This window comes from Girardinichthys multiradiatus, chromosome 22, assembly GCF_021462225.1.
Source record: "Girardinichthys multiradiatus isolate DD_20200921_A chromosome 22, DD_fGirMul_XY1, whole genome shotgun sequence".
Classification (NCBI taxonomy): Eukaryota; Metazoa; Chordata; class Actinopteri; order Cyprinodontiformes; family Goodeidae; genus Girardinichthys; species Girardinichthys multiradiatus.
In genome coordinates, this window is record NC_061814.1 from 18,443,870 (window position 1) to 18,467,086 (window position 23,217).

At 38.3% G+C, this 23,217-nt stretch overlaps 1 protein-coding gene across 1 annotated transcript in view; it reads left to right on the forward strand.

The window, feature by feature from the left end:
- The window catches only part of ryr2b (ryanodine receptor 2b (cardiac)), a 102,342-nt gene that overhangs the window by 58,512 nt on the left and 20,613 nt on the right, over positions 1-23,217 (forward strand). The window contains exons 72-93 of the mRNA XM_047352549.1: positions 7-168; positions 285-347; positions 2,390-2,518; positions 5,212-5,324; positions 5,504-5,600; positions 6,589-6,719; positions 7,021-7,072; positions 7,586-7,639; positions 7,800-7,899; positions 8,040-8,119; positions 11,361-11,437; positions 11,564-11,637; positions 11,876-11,956; positions 12,129-12,217; positions 13,176-13,304; positions 13,734-13,838; positions 14,068-14,149; positions 16,799-18,096; positions 18,250-18,317; positions 22,308-22,452; positions 22,583-22,669; positions 22,903-23,115. Of these exons, the coding sequence (XP_047208505.1) occupies positions 7-168; positions 285-347; positions 2,390-2,518; positions 5,212-5,324; positions 5,504-5,600; positions 6,589-6,719; positions 7,021-7,072; positions 7,586-7,639; positions 7,800-7,899; positions 8,040-8,119; positions 11,361-11,437; positions 11,564-11,637; positions 11,876-11,956; positions 12,129-12,217; positions 13,176-13,304; positions 13,734-13,838; positions 14,068-14,149; positions 16,799-18,096; positions 18,250-18,317; positions 22,308-22,452; positions 22,583-22,669; positions 22,903-23,115 (3,429 nt within the window). The remainder of the gene's footprint in view (positions 1-6; positions 169-284; positions 348-2,389; positions 2,519-5,211; positions 5,325-5,503; positions 5,601-6,588; positions 6,720-7,020; positions 7,073-7,585; positions 7,640-7,799; positions 7,900-8,039; positions 8,120-11,360; positions 11,438-11,563; positions 11,638-11,875; positions 11,957-12,128; positions 12,218-13,175; positions 13,305-13,733; positions 13,839-14,067; positions 14,150-16,798; positions 18,097-18,249; positions 18,318-22,307; positions 22,453-22,582; positions 22,670-22,902; positions 23,116-23,217) is intronic.

The following is a 23,217-nucleotide window of genomic DNA, read 5'->3' on the forward strand; positions in this document are numbered from 1 at the left end:
GTTTAGTTTAACCTTACAAAGGGAAGGATGAAGAGGAAGGGGGATCGTTATTCTGCACACACTTCGCTCATAGTGGCAGCCATAAAGAGGCTGGTTCCTGTGGGACTCAGAGTTTGTTTTCCATGTGACCAGAATCTTATCATGCTGGCCAAGAACTGCTACTCCCAGGTAAGTTGGAACTGTGAACATTATTAGTAAGTTCTCCTGTTATTGTTCAGGGGTAAATTTGTTTTACTGAAGAAGGTTGTTATATTATTATTATAATGTTATTTTTTTCTGTACAGAATAACCTTGAAGATGAGATTCGGGCGCATATTTTGAGTTCGCTCAAACATTTTTATGGACAGGTAATGGCTGTTCCTGTAATTTAATTTTTATGCTATAAATATCTTGCAATACACAACAGTGAGCTTTCTTTTCTAAAACTCGCGCAAAAGTTCAAATAAGGGGTTCAATAAATAAATATTAAAAAAAGTGTTGCATAAAAGTGTTTTACACGTGTATTGCTTGTTTTTTGCTTTTGATAGGATAGAATGGGTTTCTGCACCTCAGTTTTAAATAAGAGAGTAGGCTCATATCACCTTACTCTAACAAATTAAGATGGAAAAATAGTATCACATGAAAAAAATGTTCAGTCAACAGAGACCCAAAACAAATGAGTGCATTATCATGGCACAATCTTACACTGAACATAAAAATAAATACAATTCAACCGTCCACCTGAGCACATCAAATTAGTGAGGGGAAAATATTACCCCGAACGACATGTTTTTTTGAAATAAAAAGAAAAACTAAATAATGTTTTGTGAGAAGAAGTTCGGAGTGAGATTTATGACCACAGAGCCAATCTGAATCATTTAAGACTAGAAAATTGGCATTTCAGGTCCTTGTCTGATACTTTATTTAAATCAGGTACTTGTCTATGCAGTAGAATAACACACTACATTTAATTGGCATTGTGTGATAGTAACTGTGATTGTGTAGCACTTAACTTATTCACTAATAAGGTTCAGGACAAATAAGTTTGTTCTACCCCTTTCCTAAAGCAACAGGTATTTTGTCCCAACAGATGTTTTTTCCAGGACAACACAGGCTTAACTAAGCAAGGAAAGCTACGTTAATGTTGTGACAAAACCTGAAATAAACAAAAAAAAGCATTTTATTTTTATAGATATTCTGAGATGACACATGCAGCTACAGCTCTGAGTAAACTCATGTCTGTTGCAGTGGACAGTGTTTTCTGGCAAAGCAATTTGCTGAAGTGCTAAGCTAACGCTAGCATGTTTAATCTATTTTTTTGATTTAATTTCCTGGATTAAAGTTATTTAAGTGATCTCACTTCAATATAGTCTCCTAATATATTTTTTTGTAGTTCCAGTAATGTGACGATCAGATAAAGTACAGGAAAAGTTGTTCAGATTTATGAACAACTACTTGAGAAGAGTGAATATTGCTCTTTGCCTTGAACATCATAAAATACAATGACTAGTGTTTCAGCCACTTTCTGCCAAGACAGCTGGGCATGTCTGAGAACAGCAAAAAACAGGGAATATGACACAGACAGACCAGGATTTGCAAGGGTCTCTTTGAAAAGTAATTGTAAAGAGTGAAAGGGTGTAACAGCTGCACAGCACGGCTGACAAAATCACACCCGCCACACCAACAACAGTAAATTCGTACTGTAAAATCCAAGCTATAGATACAGTGAGAAGAATGAACAAATTTCTATGAGTTACAGTATAATTATTTAGGATCTTTAGCCCACAAAAATATTCAGTGTCAGAAAGGCATTATGCTATACAATTTCTTTAGCTTTAAAAGCTTGTTCATATTTACAATCATAACAGGATATATTTTAGCATTTTGTGTGTGCAACACATTTGCTGTATGAAACAGAAAACCATTCTCATAATTTGTAATATCCAAAATCACAATTTTAATAATCTCTGTCAGTGACTCATTGTGTGTCAAAGAGAGATGAGCCCACCACTCTGTACAATATATGCAGGCATTATTTCTGCATCTATGAGCTAGTGAAAAATATGTTTATTCATGAACCAGTGATGAAACAAATAAGCCTTTTAATTAGGATTGCTCTTTGGGCCAGTAATGCCGTTAATATTTTTGATTTTTCTTAATTCATGTTGGTTGAATGAACTGAATGTGTTCTGCTTTAAATGTTGAGAATTGCACATTTTCACTAAATAAATCAAGTTGTTCTGAATCTTGTTTCTTCTTTTATTTCTAGTCCAAACATGCCATTTATTTTTTGTTGTTCCCCAGTAAAAATGCATGATACTTCAATTTTTAAATCTGAATAAATCCATAAACAGAAACGTTTTATTTGGAACAATAGATATAAATGAATCAATCCTTTTTCACTTCACAGGCATCAAAGAGAGTCAGCCATGGGATTCTGTATGCAGATCTCCCAGCACAGCTTGGGGCCTTAGCTGACACACAAAGAACTGTGGACAGGGTTCTGGAAATAGCTCGAGTGCTTTATTACCTGGATCAGGTGAGCTTTACAATTCTATAAAAAAAATGATTAAGACTCTGAGTAGAGCTTTCTTCCTTTGCCTCTTTGGCCTCTGTAAATACAGTGACATTGAGTGCATCCACTCTTCTCAATCATCAAATTGTGCACAGACAATTGTGTTTGTTCAGTGAAGTGGAGTGAGGTAAGATAAAGGTAGCAGAAAATGTTGTTGAGCTGTCGACCTCATCTTTTGACTGCGACAAGATAATTATATTTTACAGGCACTTGTTGCAATGTTTTCCTGATTTACCTGTATTCTGTTACTAAAGGTTTCATTTTTGATTGTTTTTTTTTTAGTTGTGCGGCTGTTAAGAGCGCCAAAAAATTATTCTTATTTCAATGACAGTCTTAGGCTACATTTATACTGAAAGCAAATGTGATCCATAACAGATGTTTTCATGACAGTTGGAAAGGCCCAATTCCGATTTGTTCAGAATAAAAAATCTGAACTGTGCCACTTCCATATAGTACTAAAAAAATAGGTATTCAACAGTATTTAAAGTGTCAGCAGTCATGTCACATTTCATCCGAGTTTTGCGTCATTATCCTGGCTCTGACTATGCCTCCACACAGACTTCTCTACAGAAGAAGCAGTCAGTCACTGGTCTGTAAAAGGCCATTGTTGATAGTTGTGCTCTCATTTTTCTCGCCTTTTTTTAATCTTATTATGATGTTGTCATAATATTGTCAGCTCCCATTGCTCAACATAGCACAGAGCAGGCATCCATTATTACTTCCGTAAACAGTGAGGTACTGTGTGACTTCCACATTCTCCATCTGCACATGCAAGTCGCTTTGTCGTTGTAAACCGTTCAGACTGAAGTCTGTCACATTTTTCATTGTCCGATGAGCTTACCCCTCCCTCCTACTTCCCCATGTCTAAAGGGATTGTTCAATCCAGCTCTCCATCTAACAGGTCCGGACTTCCCTAAACCTGAAAGATCTTACTAAGCAGGTTTACTGAAAGTTCTGTTTAAGCTGGTGTCGGGAAATGACTCGCCTAGCCTCTGACAGCCTTCATACAAAAGTTTACAACTGGCTCTTGGTATATGGGTTAGGTTGATTTTAGTGGCTCAGCACGAGCCCCAAGGGCGCTGTTTTAACAAACTTGGCTAAGGCAACCTATAAAAACCTCCTAAAATTTCTTAGAACCAGGCAACAAGACTTTTTACCACCAGTGAAAAACCCAAAAATATGGTGACTCAAATAATTGAATGTCCACAATTTAACTAGAATTTTATATGCTTTCTTTAATTAGTAACGCTTTTGCAGGGGTCAGTAACAGCTTAAATTCGGCAACACAAAATAATTTCAATAATAGAAATGAATCAATCAACTCAACCTGTCTTTCCCTGATGCTGAAACTAGTGAGTTTGGAGAGGCTTTGAAGACGGAGGCTCATCCATGCACCTGATAAAGAAGATTCTTCTGGTAACAACGAGTGGTTTCTTGAAGGGAATACGACTTAATCTTCAGTTTTCTTCCTTTAAGTGGCAGGCACTGATGCTCCTGGCTTTGATGGTTAAACAGGATCTTTGTTGTCATATGTCTCCGAAGACAGAGACATATGTCTCCGAGAAACATAGTCCCACCAGTGTATCCTGGGTCTTCCTCTGGGCCTCCTCCCAGTGGGACGTGCCCGGAACACCTCAGCTGGGAGGCGTCCAGTAGGCATCCTAACCAGATGCCCGAGCCACCTCAACTGGCTCCTCTCGACGTGGAGAAGCAGCGGCTCTACTCTGAGTCCCTCCCGGATGACTGAGCTTCTCACCCTATCCCTAAGGGAGAGCCCTGTGCGGAGGAAACTCATTTCGGCCGCTTGTATCCGTGATCTCGTTCTTTCGGTCATGACCCAAAGCTCATGACCATAGATGAGGGTAGGAACCTAGATCGACTGGTAAATCGATAGCTTTGCTTTTCGACTCAGCTCTCTCTTCACCACGACAGACTGGTACAGTGCCAGCATCACTGCTGACGCTGTACCAATCCATCTGTCGATCTCCCACTCCATTTTTCCCCCATTCATGAACAAGACCCCTAGATATTTGAACTCCTCCACTTGAGGCAGGACATAAACCACACTGCTCTTCCTGAATCCGAGGTTCAACTATCCGACGGACCCTCCTCTCCAGATCCCACAAATAGAGCTTGCCAGGGAGGCTTAAGAGTGTGACTCCCCTATAGTTGGAACACATGTCGGTCTGCCAATCCAGTGCTCTAGAATCCAACCACCGACCCACAACGTCCCGATAGCTCCAAAGATCCTTGGGGCACTTGAACCCCTCCATCACGGTAAGGTGGCAGCCCAGGGAGGGGCTAAAAGTGGGCCATATTCCCTTTATAGCAATGTAAAATACTTTATTTCCACCTCCTGCAATTGCTTGATGGTGGTTGTTGCTGCCAAATTAGAAACAACTAGTTAACAGGTTTGAGAAACAGTAATTTTTCACATAGGGACAACACATCTTTCAAAAATGTTTTATTTACTCAAGTTATCTTTTTTCAAATATTAAGATTCTGATATTAAACTTTGATGATTTGAAGCATTTCAAAATGTTGACAGTGTGACCAAAAGGCAAATACATAATAAATGTTTAAGTGAGGTTAATTTTTTTTTTACAAAACAGGTAGATGTTTATGCATGATTCTGGTGCCTTGTTTCTCTTTTCTAGGTAGAGCACCCGCAGAGAAGCAAAAAACCTTCTTGGTATAAGGTTTTATCTAAACAAAGAAAACGTGCAGTGGTGGCTTGCCTAAGGATGACTCCCCTCTACAACTTACCACTGTAAGACTTAACAGTAATTGCAGTTGTTTCCTAAAACATGTCCAATTGTGTCTTTTTTCTGATTTACCTGCAAACATGTTCTTACAATAAATTAACATTCCTGTGTCTTTTATGAACCAATGAAGTTAACTCTTTTTTTCTCTTTCTACCAACTCTTCCTCACTCTTCTTTTTCTTCAGGCACCGAGCTGTCAACCTTTTCCTGCAAGGCTACAATAAATCTTGGATATCAACTCAGGGACTTGGCTTTGACCAGATGCTTGTGGAGGATTTAGCTGTGAGTTCAAAAGAGAAGCTGTACTAACACATTTGAGGGATACAATTGTATTTTACAAAACATATTTCATTTTTTACACAACACAAGAAGTAGTTATGTCTCCATTATGGACAATTTTTTGGTCCATGATACCGATCTGAGTCATTTTATAATAGGCATTGGCTAATACTGACCCCCATCTTGATACTTTACTCAAAACAATAGCTACCTGCAGTGAAATACATTCCATTAGTATTACATGGTCTACTAATAGTACTGTTATTGTGTAGCTTTTAACGCACTCACAAACAATGTTTCGGATTTGGCAGTTTCTGCTCTTTTCTTACAGCCACAGATATTTAAATATTTTGTTTACAGTTCAGTTTTGTTGTGTCAGTTATGATTACTATAAAAGTTATGACTCTATTTATAATTGGTTTTGTAGTCAGGGCCTCACAAAAACACATATTACTCAAATAATTGCATTTTATCATATTTTGACACAACATTTTTTTTAACATCCTATCGAACCAACAGTGGCAAAATAGTTCAGACCGTAAAAGTAACGATCCCAGCTTTTGGACTGCAAGATGGCTACTCTTCCCACTGAGCCGCAGTTGCCTCATTTTACTCTCAATGTTACTCTCTGTCCTGATTTGAATTGATAATTCAGCTGATACTATATTTCAGTGTCGTTCTAGTTAGCACTCTGCTGAAAATAAATATTAAATAAGATTGTTCTCCTGCTTCAACAACTTAGCACTATGCTTTGAATACCATGAGCCATATGTTCTGCACAGAGATCAGGTCGCATGACACAGACAAACCAGAGAAGTAAGCTGACAGCACTTATAATTTGTCTTTATTGTTCACATGAACATTATTACACAATATTCTGTATATTTGCAAAGGAGAAAACCTGGTGTGGTTATTTTCTAGTTGCAAAAGGCTGTGTAATATCATTTAAGAGCACACACTATTTGTCTTGCCCTCTCTCATTGGACTGCAGAAGGGACGAGTGATAAAACCCTGGGAGGGTGACAAAGAGGAAGTAAGGGAGGTGGAAGAAGGCGGCAAGGCAATCGATCCCCTTCAACAGCTCATTATGCTCTTCAGTCGAAGTGCGCTGACAGAAAGCAGGTGTGTGTGTTCGTTAAAAAAAAATTACATGCAGTACAAACTCCTGCCTTTATTACTGCTCAAATGCGTTCTCTAGAGATTGACTACTAGACTGGACTGAGGTGGGATTATTGTTAAATTGTTAATGCCCCATAGCCCTGCACATGCTTTTCTAAAAATCTTAAAACTTGTAACACTTTTAAGATCTGAAGAATGAATGTTTCTGAGCAGTGATGTTTCTCACCACAGGTAATATGATTTGACAAGTTTATCCAAAATTACTGAATTTCTTTTCCTTCCACTATTTTGTCCTCTTTTTCAGTAAGCTTGATAATGACAATCTCTACAAATGTTATGCTGCTATTATGGCCAAGGTAACAGCCAAATGTCTTATTTTTATTGTTATCAAAATGCTTAATGTTTTTATACATTTACAAAAGCATGTGAATGAATTAACTCACTTGATTGTTGAAATTTTGCAAATGTCTTTTAATTACAAAGTCTGACCTTAAACCCTCAATATTACAGGATGCATATTAGAAATAAAACAGATATGCATACATTTAGCTGAAGGCTAGTTTCTCTCCTGCAATTAGTGCACTAAATTACCCAACAATGATGTAAACCATATTGTAGTGGGTTTTTTATGCACTCAGACTTGAGGGGTCTCTGAACACAGGCACATATAAACTCAACTGTTACATCATATTTTGAATGGGTTTTAAGTTACGCTTTGATGTCTCTGTGCATGTCCCATAAAGAATGTACCAAAAAATACCTGTCAGAAAAGAGGTGCAATGCATTTGTAAATAATTTATTGTTGATGCATTGCCTTTTCAATCTGGTTTTACATCATCGGTCCACTTTGTCTGTTTGGTTTTTCCCAGAGCTGCTGCAAAGAGAACAAAGGTGATGAGGAGCAGGAAGTAGAAAGCTTTGAAGTGAGCAAACTGCCTCTCACTTTCAAAATAAAAATTTTTAAGACCTCATTTGATCTAAGTTTATAATCTGATCAGAGATATTGTGAAAAATATGATTTATCTAAATGTTACATATTAAATTCAAATTTAACTATGTTTTTATAATATTGAAAAACTGCAGGAAAAGGAGATGGAGAAACAGAAGTTATTGTACCAACAGGCCAGGTTGCATTGTCGTGGAGCCTCTGAGATGGTACTGCAAGCTATTAGTGCCAGCAATGGTAGGGGAAAATGAAATCAACTATAAATAATTAATTTGCTGCATTGTTGAGAGACTTCCTCGTTCAGCTTCAGATGATACAAAAGATGTAAGATTACTGTTGAATACTGACAGACATATTCTGTTTTTGTATAATTTTAGGCACCATGGGATTCATGACTGGTCCAACTCTGAAACTAGGTATTGCTCTTCTCAGTGGTGGAAATGCAATTGTTCAGCAGGTAATGCTTTGATTGTTAAAAAAACAAAAAGTTGGAATATGCTGTAGGGATCAGGGGAACAGCGCCAGGCTGGTTTAAATCGTATTTGTCTGACAGATTCCAGTTTGTTCATGTAAATGATAAATCATCTTTAAGCTCCAGGGTTAATTGTGGAGTACCACAGGGTTCAGTACTTGGGCCAATTCTCTTTACTATATATATATGCTTCCAATAGCTAAAATTATCAGGCAGCATAGAATAAATTTTCACTGTTATGCTGATGACACTCAGCTTTACTTATCCATAAATCCTGATGAACCCAACCAGTTAGATAGACTACAAGCATGTCTTTAAGACATAAAAACTTGGATGACTTTAAATTTTTTGCTTCTAAATTCAGACAAGACAGAAGCTGTCATCTTTGGACCGGAGTCTTTAAAAAATAAACTGCTTAGTCAATCACTTAACCTGGATGGCATTAAATTGACCTCCGGTAATAAAGTAAAAAACCTTGGTGTTTTGACCAGGGCATGTCATTTAAATCCCATATCAAACAGGTTTCTAGGATTTCCTTCTTTCACCTCCGGAACATTGCCAAAATTAGAAATATCCTATCCAGGAGTGACGCTGAAAAACTAGTTCATGCATTTGTTACTTCAAGGCTGGACTATTGTAATTCTTTACTATCAGGTTGTCCACAAAATGCAGTTAAAATCCTTCACCTGATTCAAAATGCTGCAGCAAGAGTTCTGATGAAAATTAAAAAGAGAGATCATATTTCTCCTATTTTACCTTCCCTTCATTGGCTCCCTGTTAAATCCAGAATATAATTTAAAATTCTCCTCCTCACATATAAAGCCCTTAATGATCTAGCTCCATCATACATCAGAGATCTGATTTTTCCATATGTTCCTAACAGAGCACTTCGTTCTCAGGCTGCAGGTTTACTGGTGGTTCCTAGAGTCTCTAGAAGTAGAATGGGAGGCAGATCCTTTAGTTATCAGGCTCCTCTCTTGTGGAATCAGCTCCCGGTTTTGGTCCGTGAGGCAGACACCCTGTCTACTTTTAAGGCTAGGCTTAAAACGTTCATTTTTGATAAAGCTTATAGTTAGAGTGGCTTTGGTTATCAGGGATGGAGCCTTCCTCCCACCCTGTTGGTTGGAGTAAAGGGGAGTCAGATTTAGCCTAAACCGGCTCAGTTATGGTTGAGGTGCAAACACACCCTCCATTTCTGCTACCTGTATGACCCCTTCTCTTTTCCAATAGTTATAATCAGTCTGACAGAGAGAGCTATTCCGATCCTTGTGGTTTTTAGTATAACAATGGCCATCAGTGGGCTCTAGATGGACAAACTTTATCAGTTTATTATTTTACTTAGTGCCCCTACACGTGGCCCGTTCTGGGGTGGCTGGGCTCTGGTGCTCGGTGGTTTGGTCTGGCCTCCTCGGCGGCCCCTCGCCGTTCCGGACCCTTTGTGGGGTGCCTTGAGACAACATTGTTGTAAATAAACGCTATATAAATAAATAAACTGAAACTTAGACTATCTCTGTAGTTATGCTGCTATAGGCTTAGGCTGCTGGAGGAGATAATGACCACTTTCACCCTCTTCGCTACATTCTCACACTACTCTCCAATTTTGCATTATTTGCTGTTATTTCAGTTTTTAACTTTATGTTCTCTCTCTTTTCTCTTCCTACACCTGGCCTGACTCTGTGTCTACCTGTGACACCTTTCTGGGGAGGGGCATTGTCCAAGCTTCTGCTGGCAGCAACTTAATGCTCACTTTCTATCGATGATCCACATGGCCCTGTCTTTTAGTGTTTAACCCTTTCTCTTTCCTAGATATAGCAATTGACTGAGCTTTTACTGTAACTAATTATTTATGCTCTCTTTCAGACTCTATCCTTGAAAACATGGCTCAAAGTTTGTCTGTTCTTTCTTTCTAGATGAAATGACTAAAGGAGCTACATCCACTAACATTAACTTTTTCTTCCCATAGAAAGGACTCCTGGATCAGTGCTTCTGTGTTCTTTTTGTGTCTCTGCTCTGTTCTCCCAAACCCCCAGTCAGTCGTGGCAGATGGCAGCTCACACTGAGCCTGGTTCTGCTGGAGGTTTCTTCCTGTTAAGAGGGAGTTTTTCCTCTCCACTGTCGCTACATGCATGCTCAGTATGAGGGATTGTTGCAAAGTCAACGCCAGAGACTGTCCACTGTCACTACATGCTCATCCAGAAGGAGGGACTGCTACAAGTCTCTGAGATGCAATCTGCTGGGTTTCCTTAGATAGAAAAACTTTTTATCCAATTTAAATAAATAACTGAATCCGACTGCACTGTTCAATGGTTAGGATTAATTGAAATGTATGTACCTGACTTTTGTGAAGTGCCTTGAGACGACATGTGTGGTGAATTGGCGCTATATAAATAAACGGAATTGAATTGAAATAAAACCATTTAATATACCAAAACATTAATGAATCTAAAATGCTACAACATATTTCCTGTTACAATGCCTTGTTACTGGTCTGGTTGTCCAACCATGACCACTGTTATTAGCACATTTCTGACCACTAGGGGTGTAACGCAACATGAAGTTCAAATGATGAAACACAATATTGAGTGTAAGCATGAGCAGGTTTTAGCAATTTTGGGGGGACATTGCAATTAAAAGCATATTTATTAAAAATATAAATATGAACCAAATGTCAGAACAGAAACCCAGTGTGCAATGGCAATAAGGCAGATAAAAAAACACAGGGCATCCTGGAGGATGCTGTTTGTGTTGTTGTTTTTTTGGCACCTAAAATCTAGTCAACCTTAAAACATTATACATGTTTTAAGGTTTTCTTACCGTAGTTTTATCTAATATAATTTTTAATTATATTGGAAAGATTTGATTTTATTGCCACATGTATGTACTATAGTTTTGTAGGCTCATAGAATGTCAGGGCAAAATGTGTCTTTACAATTCCATCACTGCAACAAGGCAAGAACTGCTTCCGTTCTTACTTCATAATAAGAGTCTCAGACCATCAGGGTGACAATCAGGTGCATACACCTTCATATCCAGACTTCATAATAAAAGCTTTCACTTAATGCACTTGACAAAGTCACATGCTAACAGCAATTTCACAACATTTCATGAGAAAGTAAAATCTGTTACAGGATCTCGGTTCACCCCCACTGACCAGTGATGGAAGTATAATATTACACTAATCATCTGTGCTTTATCAAATCTCGTCTTTGTTGGTTGTGCTTTACAGAAAATGCTGGACTATCTTAGAGAGAAGCGAAGTGTTGGCTTTTTTCAGAGCATGGCTGGACTCATGTTGTCAAGTAGGTGAGTGACTAAGAAAGATGTGTTAAAATCAGAAATGCGGTGGCAGATTAACAATTTGATAAAAATGGTTAAAGTTGAAAGGCTTTACTAACCCCTTTTCTGTGTGTGTGATTTTCTGCTATTAAGTGTTCTGGATCTGAACGCATTTGAGAGGCAGAACAAAGCAGAGGGATTAGGCATCACCACAGATGAGAGCTCAGGTACTGTATTTAAATGGAAAAAAATCCATTATTGTTAATCCAGGTTATGGCAGAGGAGCCAGCTGAAAGATCCCTGATATAGATTCCTTTTTTTAAACATTTTTCTTTACGTTCAGTATTATCGACATCTATTTCACAGTAAGGCCATGATGATTTTAGTATTTTACTATTTTATTTTGTATCTTCCACTTCAAACTGTTCATTATTTTATATTTTGCTGTTATCTTGTTATTCCAAGGAGAGAAGGTGATGCCCGACAAAGACCAGACTTGTGACCTATTCCGTTTCCTGCAGTTGCTCTGTGAAGGACACAATTCAGGTCCTTTCTACTTAATCCTTGTCTTATAATACAATATCAAATGTCATGTATGCTTGTCAGTAATCCATACCAAGAACCATATAGCGTGCTGAAAGTGAAAGACAGTTTAAAAGTCCCTGTTTTGTCATAATATTCACACTAATTATTATTCTAATATTTTTTCATGTTTCAGATTTTCAGAACTATTTAAGAACACAAACTGGGAACAACACTACTGTCAACATTGTTATATCAACTGTTGACTATTTACTAAGGATACAGGTGAGTCTTGGGGGATCATTTCTCTCATGCAATTCTGAATGAAGTAATTAGGTCAAACTACTGTTGGAATATATAGAAAGCAATACACTATATTGCCAAAAGTGTTTGGCAGTCCAGATCACTGAATTCAGGTGCTCCAACCATGTAAGCATGCAGATATCTCTCAGGAGCTCAGTGAATCTCATCATGGTAATGTAATAGGATGTCACCTGTACAGTTAACTGTCAGTGGCATTATAACAAAGCAAAAGCATTTGGGAATGAAAGCAACTCACTAACAAAGTGGTAGGTCCAGTAAAAATCACATAGTGAGGTCAGCAAATGCTGAGGTGCAAAGTGCGCAGAGGTCCGCAACTTTCTGCAGAGTCAATAGCTACAGACATCTAAACCTCATGTGGCCTCCAGATTAGCTCAAGATCAGTGTGTGTATCGGAACCTTACATCTTCAGGTGCAATGCAAATTTTGGAGGCAGTGAAGTGGGGATGTGATCTATGGAATGACAAATCATGCCTCTCTGTCTGGCAATCCAATGAAAGAGTCTGTTTTTGGCAGTTATGAGAAAAATGACACTTGCCTAACTGCATTGTGTCAGTTGTAAGTCTTGGTGTAGAGGGAGTTATGGTGTGGTACTTTTATTTAGGAGTTACTTAATGCTTCCACATATTAGACATGACTGTCTAACACTGCACAAAGCAAGGTCCATAAAGACGTGGATGAGCTAGTTTATTGGTGAGGGACTCTGCACCCAAACGGAATAACCACAGCCTTAAATCGTAGGCAACTGGACTATTGTTCTGTTTTTTCCTGCAAAATGTTTCGACACCCATCCAGAAAATCTTTTGAATTAAGGAATCTTTTATGATCTTAAATCAAAATCCTTTGTGTCATTTAATCCCTCTTTAATGGAAGAAGATTCCTATTCTTTAAAAAGCACGTTTTTATGTGTGCCACACCACAGGAATCGATCAGTGATTTCTACTGGTACTACTCAGGGAAGGACGTTATTGATCCACTGGGCCAACACAACTTCTCCAAGGCCATTGAAGTAACCAAGCAGGTCTTCAACACACTCACCGAGTATATACAGGTTAGTCCGATTGCTTTAGATTGTGTTTGTATTAAATTCTTTTGGCTAAACAATTACCTTTTGGCAAAAATATCTGTACAGCTTGTGTCACAATGTCACTGATGATGCATTTATTAAAGGATTTACAAAAACATTATAAAAGACAGTATAAGTAAATAAAATCATTTGGAAAGCCTCAATCATAGATTGACAAAGTAATGTGATGAAGTAGTTATAATGGGCTACAGCAGTTTTTGCTTAATTTGCTTAATGCATATCTTGAGTTTGTATCTAATACATATTTGTAACGTGTGTTGGGTAAGACAGTAAATAAAAATGTATTTTGACAGCCTAAAACTTTTAAGATTTATTTTTTATTTTGAAACGTTCTACAGTTATTTCTACTTTGTGCAGTATTTGTACTGCCTGTGTATTTATGTGTTCATCCAGGGTCCGTGTAGTGGGAACCAGCAGAGTCTGGCTCACAGTCGTCTTTGGGACGCTGTCGTGGGATTCCTCCATGTCTTTGCTCACATGCAGATGAAGCTCTCTCAAGTATGGCACAGTGATCGAGTTCCATTTAAATAGTTGTTTTATCTCAAATAAAACCAGAAAGTTTATCTTGTAGTTTTTACTTTTTGTAGAATGTTTTACAACTAAAATGTAGTTTTCATTTTAACCTTTCTCAGCCTTATGTATTGACAGTATTTCTATAAGACTTCTACCAGCTATTTCAATGATAACTTATTTTTGGTCTGAGGGTAAACAGCTTTTTTTTCTGCAGGATTCAAGGCAGATAAAACTTCTAAAAGAGCTCATGGACTTACTAAAGGACATGGTTGTGTTTCTTCTTTCCATGTTAGAAGGTAAATAATTAGCAAGGCTTCGCAGTTTATTACAACAAATGGGCTATATACACAGACTTCATATAAAAGGAGGTAGACCAGTCATGGTTTATGAAATTCTGCTTTAAATCACCAAGTTTTGCTTAATGTCAGTGTAAGGGGCCTTAGACACTGAGGCCTTTACAAGAGGAGCACCCAGGTAATGTGCCTTGTAAAGGTTTTTGTGACATTTTAACCAAAAACTTAACAGTATTTCATTGGCTTTTTAAGTGATAGACCCACAGAAAACAGTGGATTTTGGGTTCTGTTTTTGCCAACTTTTCACATTTAGAGATAGAAGGTTTTGCATAATGTTCATTGCAAAATAGCTATGGCTGAGTCAAATTAAATGTAAAGCGGCTGTGAACACCAGTTTTCAAGTCTTGTCAGAGCTTTTCAATTCTCAATTTATTTTAAATTTTTGACTAGCATTTAACTCCATCCATCTTCCTATTAACTCTGACCAGATTCCTTGTCCCTGCTGAAGAAAATAATTCCCTCAGCGTGAAGTTTCCACAATCTTCAGTTTCACAGTGATGCTGTTATACGGGTGGTTTGGAGTGTTAGTTTTACTCCACAATTCATGTTTTGCGTATAAGTTAAAAAGTTCAACTATGGTCATATCTGGCCTGAGTGTCTTTCTCCATTTTCTCTATGTGTCATCTATATGGCTTGTGGCAAACAACAAACACAATTCCTTATGGCTTTCATCTTGCAACTCCTCCATAAAGGCTAGATTTATACCTGATTGAAGTTGGCCTCCCCATCTTCTTCAAATCAAACAAAATAGGTGTCCAACATTTGTGCTACATTTGTGCAGCAAAACCTTTCGTTAATAAATAAAAGCGGCATAAACGAAAGGTTTTGCTGCACAAAAATTTGACAGCAATGTTGTTTTAAGAGAGTGGAAGAGAGTGGGGGTCGTCTGTGTGGCTAGTTGATATTTAGTGACCTCCAGAAACTTTTATTAATGTCTTTAAAATTAAAGCAGCACAAACGAAAACATTTGCTGCACAAACCAGCAGGTAGGGGTGCCAACTTCACTAAGGTCAAATTTGGAGATTGTGAAACTAATAGCTGTCATATTGATATACTCTCCCACCTTAGTTGTAGACCTCTGCTGCTGCTTCAGAGTTACCATGGTCTTCCTTTTTACTTATCTGATTATAATTATCTTTGCCTGGCCTGTCCGTTTAGGTCTTGGTAGGTGTGCAGTTTTGCCATTTTTCCCTTTTTCATATCATAGATTAAACAGTAATCTGTAAGATGTTCAAAGCTTGGAATATTGTATTATAATTTAACCCTTTAACCCTTACCACAACTTTACCTCTGACCTGTGTAGTATGTTTCTGGTGCTCATGGTGCTATTTGTTCAATGTTGTTCTCTATCAGGTGTCTGATATCTTCACAGAACCACTTCTAAGAGGAATTGCTTGCATTTAATTTTATTTAGGGGTCGTAGATTAAAGACAGCAAGATACAGATGGATGTCACAGTTTCATTGTCAATTTACTAAAAACAATTTAAACAATTTGTAATTTTCCTTCCACTTCACAGTTGTGCGGTACTTTTTGTTGGTAGTATGGCAGTCTACTACCTCTACAATCTAAAGCAATTTTTGCTATTTTTCCAGCTAAATAAAATTAATTTAAAGTCAAAAATGTTACATGACCTTTTGAAAAAAAGACAACGTAAAACTTTTGATAAATATCTACTATAGGAAATTTGTTGTAATTTTTTTAAATAAAAACCATTTATTTTTTGTTTTTAGGTTTTGTAGTAGTAAAAAATTATTATATTGCAAAAAGAAAGGGATACATTTTCTTCTATGTGATGTCGATATTTGTAGAAAATGATGTAAAGAAGCATTTGGTTTCCAATTTGAGGTGAAATTTTACTGGTACTTTTTGTTGTGGAAATTCAATGTTATTAGTCTATAAAAGCTGCTAAAACACGCATTTGTTATTATATTAATATTTAAATTCATTAGTTGGATCTTTATTATGTTTAGCCAAAGGGATTGAGAGCCATTGTATAAGGTCCAAAGAGCCACTTGCGACTCCAGAGCTGCAGCTTGCTGCCAGGTCTAGCACACAAAATCCCAATAATACACATTGAACTTTGTGATTGAATACCGATGTTATGTGACAATAAGTTCAATACTTTTGCAAGGCACATTGTATGCCAACTTCTGTGCAGGCCTGGATTTCATTATGTATCTATAATTTATGTTTGAATTATTAATAGTAGTGCTAATTGTCTAATTGTCTTGTTTCTTAAAAGTCAAAGATATTATGTATTTATAACACTTGGGGGTCTGCAAACTGTTATCACAATTGAAAATAGATTGAGTTAAAAATTAAAAATTAGTTAAAAATTGCCTATATGTAAAATCATAATGTCAATGAACAAAACAGGAAACACATTTGTAGAAAGTGTATCAGCTGCTTTATTAGTGAATAATAATGATTATTTAAAACAAGTCTCAGTACCAGATTAGTAGACAGTACTGCAGTAAGCAAGGCCGGAAAAAAAGAAGATTGAAAAACAGAAGTAAAATGATCTTTTACAGAATGGTTTAGTTTCAGAACACATCATCTGATCATTCATTTGTATATTTCTTTGTTGCAGGCAATGTTATCAATGGAACAATTGGAAAGCAGATGGTGGATATGCTGGTAGAATCATCAGGCAATGTGGAGATGATCCTCAAGTTTTTCGACATGTTTCTCAAACTAAAAGACCTGACCTCATCAGAGGGCTTCAGAGATTATGACCCCGAATGTAAGGGCAGCATATGCAGAAAGGACTTCCAGAAAGCCATGGAAAACTTCAAACGCTTCTCACAAGCTGAGGTTCACTTCCTGCTCTTGTGCATTGGAGTAAATGATAGTGAAATCTTGGAATATGAAGCGTTTGTGGATCGCTTCCATGAGCCGGCGAAAGACATCGGCTTCAGTATCACTGTTCTCCTCACCAATTTGTCAGAGCACATGCCGAAAGATTCGAGATTGAAGACCTTCATGGAGCTTGCCAAGTGTGTTCTGGCTTACTTTCAGCCCAGTCTTGGACGCATTGAGATTCTCGGCAGCGGAAGGCGCTTTGAACGAGTCTACTTTGAGATCAGTGAATACAGTCGCACGCAGTGGGAGAAGCCGCAGGTCAAGGAGTCAAAGAGGCAGTTCATTTTTGATGTGGTCAATAAGGGAGGCGAGAAGGAGAAAATGGAAATGTTTGTCAACTTCTGTGAGGACACAATTTTTGAGATGCAGCTTGCAGCCCAGATATCCGGATCCATCTCTGGAGAAAAGTGTACCGATAAAGAAGAGGAGGACAAGAGTGACCTTCAAGAAGATAAAGCTCCAAATTACAAGGAGTTTACTTTCATCTACTACTGGTGGCTGATGCTGACCTGTGTCCTGTCTGTGAAAAACCTGCGAACACTGATGAAGATGACTCTGAAGGATTTCCTCATAACAGCAGTTCGATTCCTCAGATTCATTTGCATGGTCCAGGTCCGCTGCATTTCTGTTGTCATCTGTTGCATTATGCATTTACTGTACATCACATTTATCAACAGTGGTCTCATAGAGGCAGCAAAAAGGATGAAGGTGTCAGACTTGTTTGGCGGTATCCTTGAACCGACTCTTGATGAGGTCATGGAGATGTCGAGCAGTGTGGATCAACTGAGAAAGTACTCTGCTAGTTTCTCATCCCAGAACGAATTAAAGGAGATTGGACACATGGGTTCAGTGACCTTTACTAGAGAGGTGGACATATTATCAGACATATTTGGTCTCAAACTGAAGAAGGAGGGAGGTCAGTACAGACTTGTAACACAAGATCTCTCTGACAGTCTGACTGATTTGTTCAATGCAACTTCCAGAACAACGGTTGATATGAACGTTTCAGAGCAGCACCAGACTTCGGTAGGAGTAATTTATTATTCTTGTATGCTTTATAGGGCTATCACAGGGTGTCTTTGGTTTTTGGAAAGTGTTTTTTAGCTTAATTACTCTTACTGCTTTGAGATTTTGGTAATTAGGAAGGATGTTTTATTTAAATATCAATTTCTCTGCTAGCAGTTTATCGACCACTTGGGCAAAGAGAAAACAGACAATGAGAAAACAGAAGAGTTCCAGAGAAAAGAGTGAGTATCTCTCCTCCCCTTCAAAAAATACAACATCTTTCAAAAGTACTTTTGTCTTATGTCTTTTCACATTTTGCTACATGAAGCCTAATTATTAATGGGATCTTATTTAAAATACTCCTTTACTCTGATACCTCTAAATAACACCCAGTCAATCCCATTGTCTACAGAAGTCACATTTTTAGTAAACAGAGTTCACCTCTTTAATTTAATATTAGCAATTTAATGTCAGGATAAATACTGCCATTCTGTGAAGGCCTCAATAGGTTTTACAGAACATTAGTGAAAAAACAGCACAATGAAGACCAAAGAACACAGCAGTCTAATCAGAGATTAAACTTTTTTTTTCTTTACTTTTAGCATAATAGGAAGTTATTTAGCATTCAATTATGGAGATTGTTGGTTTTCTAAAATTGTGTCCTTTGGAAAAGGTCAAATATCTAGTAACAGTTAAGAGGTTTAGTAATTATATTCAATTCAATTCAATTCAATTTTATTTATATAGCGCCAATTCACAACACATGTCGTCTCAAGGCACTTCACAACAGTCAGGTTCATACATTCCAATTAATCCTAATCATTGAACAGTGCAGTCAGATTCAGTTATTTATTCAAATTGGATAAAAAGTTTTTCTATCTAAGGAAACCCAGCAGATTGCATCCAGTCAGTGACTTGCAGCATTCCCTCCTCCGGAAGAGCATGTAGAGACAGTGGACAGTCACTGGCGTTGACTTTGCAGCAATCCCTCATACTGAGCATGCATGTAGCGACAGCGGAGAAGAAAAACTCCCTTTTAACAGGAAGTAACCTCCAGCAGAACCAGGCTCAGTGTGAGCGGCCATCTGCCACAACCGACAGGGGGTTTGAGAGAAAGAACAGAGCAGAGACACAAAGAGAAGAAAGAAGCACTGATCCAGGAGTCCTTTCTATAATTAGTTACAGTAAAGCTCAGTCAATCGCCATGTCTAGGAGAGAGAAAGGGTTAAACACTAAAAGACAGGGCTATGTGGATCATCGGTAGAGGGTGAGCATTAAGTTGTTGCCAGCAGAAGCTTGGACAATGCCCCTCTCCAGAAAAGTGTTACAGATAGACACAGAGTCAGGCCAGGTGTAGCTTCTAGGAAGAGAAAAGAGAGAACAAAGTTAAAAGCTGAAATAACAGCAAATAATGCAACATTGGAGAGTAGTGTGAGAATGTAGCGAAGAGGGTGAAAGTGGTCCTTATGTCCTCCAGCAGCCTAAGCCTATAGCAGCATAACTACACAGATAGTTTCAGTTCAGATTGTTTAGTTAAACGGCGCCTATTTACAACAATGTCGTCTCAAGGAACCCCACAAAGGGTCCCTCTGATAGTCATTGTTATACTAAAAACCACACGGATTGGGATATCTCTCTCTGTCAGACTGATTATAACCATTGGAAAAGAGATGGGGTCATACAGGTAGCAGAAATGGAGGGTATATTGGCACAGTAAAAGTTTATTTCTAGAGCAATTATCTGTGGATAGATGTAGCAAAACTTTCCTCGGTTTGCTGTCCAGGACAAATTTACAGGACTAGGTTACATTTACCTGGTGCTGAATAGTACAAGCAAAACATGCAGCTGCAGCAGACAGAACACTTGATATCTTCACCATAACATTATTTAGTTCAGCTTATGGATTTATCAGGTAAAGGAGGTTGCAACACACATTTGTATAGCTACAGAATCTACTGTAACATTATTAGGCAGCAATTTAATTTACCAACTATTGTTGAATGTATCAATAGTGACAAAAATAATGTTCTTTACTCTTTCATTCAAAGCTTTGTTGTGCGGTTTACACTACAAATGTGACAATGAGACTGTTTTCTGCAATATGTTTAACATAAAAGACAAGAGAGAAGAAAAGCTTCATCTCATCTTTCTATTCTTTTAAAACCGAAATGCAGTGTTCCCATTTTGTTCCAGTCGCAATTATTTCTATGTAGAAGAAACAAAAAAAGGACATTAAATGACAAAATAACTAAGCAGAGACTCCCATTCTGTCCACATCTAGTAACTCTACATGAATTGAAAGTTAAAATAATTTAACTTTTGGCTTCTTAGGGCAACAAGGGGATGCAAATAATACACTGCTAAAAATAAAAAAAATAAAGGGAACACTTAAACAACACAATATAACTCCAAGTAAATCAAAGATCTGTGGAATCAAACTGTCCACCTAGGAAGCAACACTGATTGACAATCAGTGTCACATGATGTTGTACAAATGGAATAGACAACAGGGGGAAATCTTTGGCGATTAGCAAGACACACTCAATAAAGGAGTGGTTCTGCAGGTGGGGACCACAGACCACTTCTCAGTATCTATGCTTTCTGGCTGATGTTTTGAACGTTGGTGGGGGTTTCACACTCATGGTAGCATGAGACAGACTCTACAACCCACACAAGTGGCTCAGGTAGTGCAGCTCATCCAGGATGGAACATCAATGCAAGCTGTGGTAAGAAGGTTTGCTGTGTCTGTCAGTGTAGTGTCCAGAGCCTGTAGGCGCTACCAGGAGACAGGCCAGTACACCAGGAGACGTGGAGGAGGCCGTAGGAGGGCAACAAGCCAGCAGCAGGACCGCTACCTCCACCTTTGTGCAAGGATGAACAGGAGGAGCACTGCCAAAGCCCTGCAAAATGACCTCCAGCAGGCCACAAATGTGCATGTGTCTGCACAAACGGTTAGAAACCGACTCCATGAGGGTGGTATGAGGGCCCGATGTCCACGAATGGGGGTTGTGCTCACAGCCCAACACCGTGCAGGACGCTTGGCATTTGCCAGAGAACACCAGGATTGGCAAATTCGCCACTGGCGCCCTGTGCTCTTCACAGATCAAAGCAGGTTCACACTGAGCACATGTGACAGACGTGACACCGTGGAGAGCGATCTGCTGCCTGCAACATCCTTCAGCATGACCAGTTTGGCAGTGGGTCAGTAATGGTGTGGGGTGGCATTTCTTTGGAGGGCCGCATGCCCCCCCATGTGCTCGCCAGAGGTAGCCTGACTGCCATTAGGTATCGAGATGAGATCCTCAGACCCCTTGTGAGACCATATGCTGGTTCGGTTGGACGTGGGTTCCTCCTAATGCAGGACAATGCTAGACCTCATGTGGCTGGAGTGTGTCTGCAGTTCCTGCATGATGAACACACTATCAACAGAGTGAAACATGGTGGTTGCAACATCATGCTGTGTTGATGCTTTTCTTCAGCAGATACAGGGAAGCTGGTCAGGGCTGATGAGAGAATAGATGGTGCTAAATATAGGGCAAGCTTGAATGCAAACCTGTTGGGGACCTCAAAAGACTGGAGACTGGGGCAGAGGTTTACCTTCCAGCAGGACAACAACAAAAAAACATACAGCCAGAGCTAAAATGGAATCATTTAGATTGATACATATTTATGTCCTAGGGACCCCAATCAAAGTCCAGATCTTAATCAAATTAAAAATCTGACTTTCCAACTGCTGTTCACAGACACTCATTCATTGCAAAGATGAATGGGCAAAAATGTCAGTCTCTAGATGTGTCAAGCTGGTAGAGACATACCTTAAAATACTTGCAGCAGATTTTCTATGCACTGCTGCTACTTTGAGCTGGTCTATCACATGAAATCCTAATAATTCAATAAAGTCTATAGCTGTAATGTGAAAACGTTCAATGGAAATGTATGCTTTTGCATGCCTGAATGATTTATATTCTGTTTTTAAACTCTATAACATTGTAACTGTGTACCCTGCAGTAAGAAATCAAACAAGTTAAAAATAGTGTATGATGAGCTTGAAAACAGTATATGTGTAGAATTAGGCTACAACTGATGGCACACTACCTCAAAAAACAAAAGGAAATGTTATGTAAAAAAAAATACCTTCTTCATCTTTCTTTCCTAATTAATTTATAGAAGAAAATCTAATAAAAAAAGAAACTCTTGGACTTGTCATCTGTTTGTGTTTGGAATGTTTTCAGAAAGATAAAAACTGAAAAGCAAAGTAAGAATGCAGAAGAAGAGACAAAACACGGAGCCAAAAGATGCTCTAATAGGTCAAAGGAACCACAGAGCCAACATTCTGGTCTCTGGGAGATGATAAGCACGCGTAACAAGACTCTTCTGGTAATGTGCAAGTACAGAAACATGCATACAAAGATAACTATGTATACTTGACATCCCGTTCAGTTTCTCAGTAATAGCAAACAAATATTGAGCTAGAATACATGTTTTTTGTTCTTCCTTGTCCCACTAGAACTACTTTGCAAGACATTTCTATAACATGCGTTTGCTGGCATTATTTGTTGCTTTTGCAATCAACTTCATCCTACTTTTCTACAAGGTAGGAGCAACTTTATAGATGCTATTTCTTTGTCAGATATTGCATGTCAGAGATACTCTCACCATGCATAGGACAGCTGTGGACAATTTTGAATGTAGAAATTACTGCCTCAATGAAATAATGTAAAAGTCATTGAATGTTCATTACAATTGTTTATCTGCTGTCAGCTATACCTTCATGGCCAAACCAAAGTGTGATCAAACCAAATAAAAATGTCAACTCACTCTTTCCAGGTGGCATATTTGCCTGCATCAGAACAAGAAGAACAAGTGATGACATCTGTGTATGGAGAAGAACTGGACTCTGCTTTGAAAAATACCAGCAATGGCAAAGTTTATTTTATGCTTGAAGAAAACAGTGGTTACATGGAGTGGTGCCTCCATTTCCTTTCCATTGCACACACATTCATCTCATTCTGCTGCATTGTTGGTTACTACTGCCTCAAGGTATGCCTATTCAATAATGTTCTTCTACTCCTGTTAAAAGAGTTGCTTTCACTCTTTAAAGGCAGTGTCTTTTCAGCAGACATAAGTAGTGTATGCTTGGTG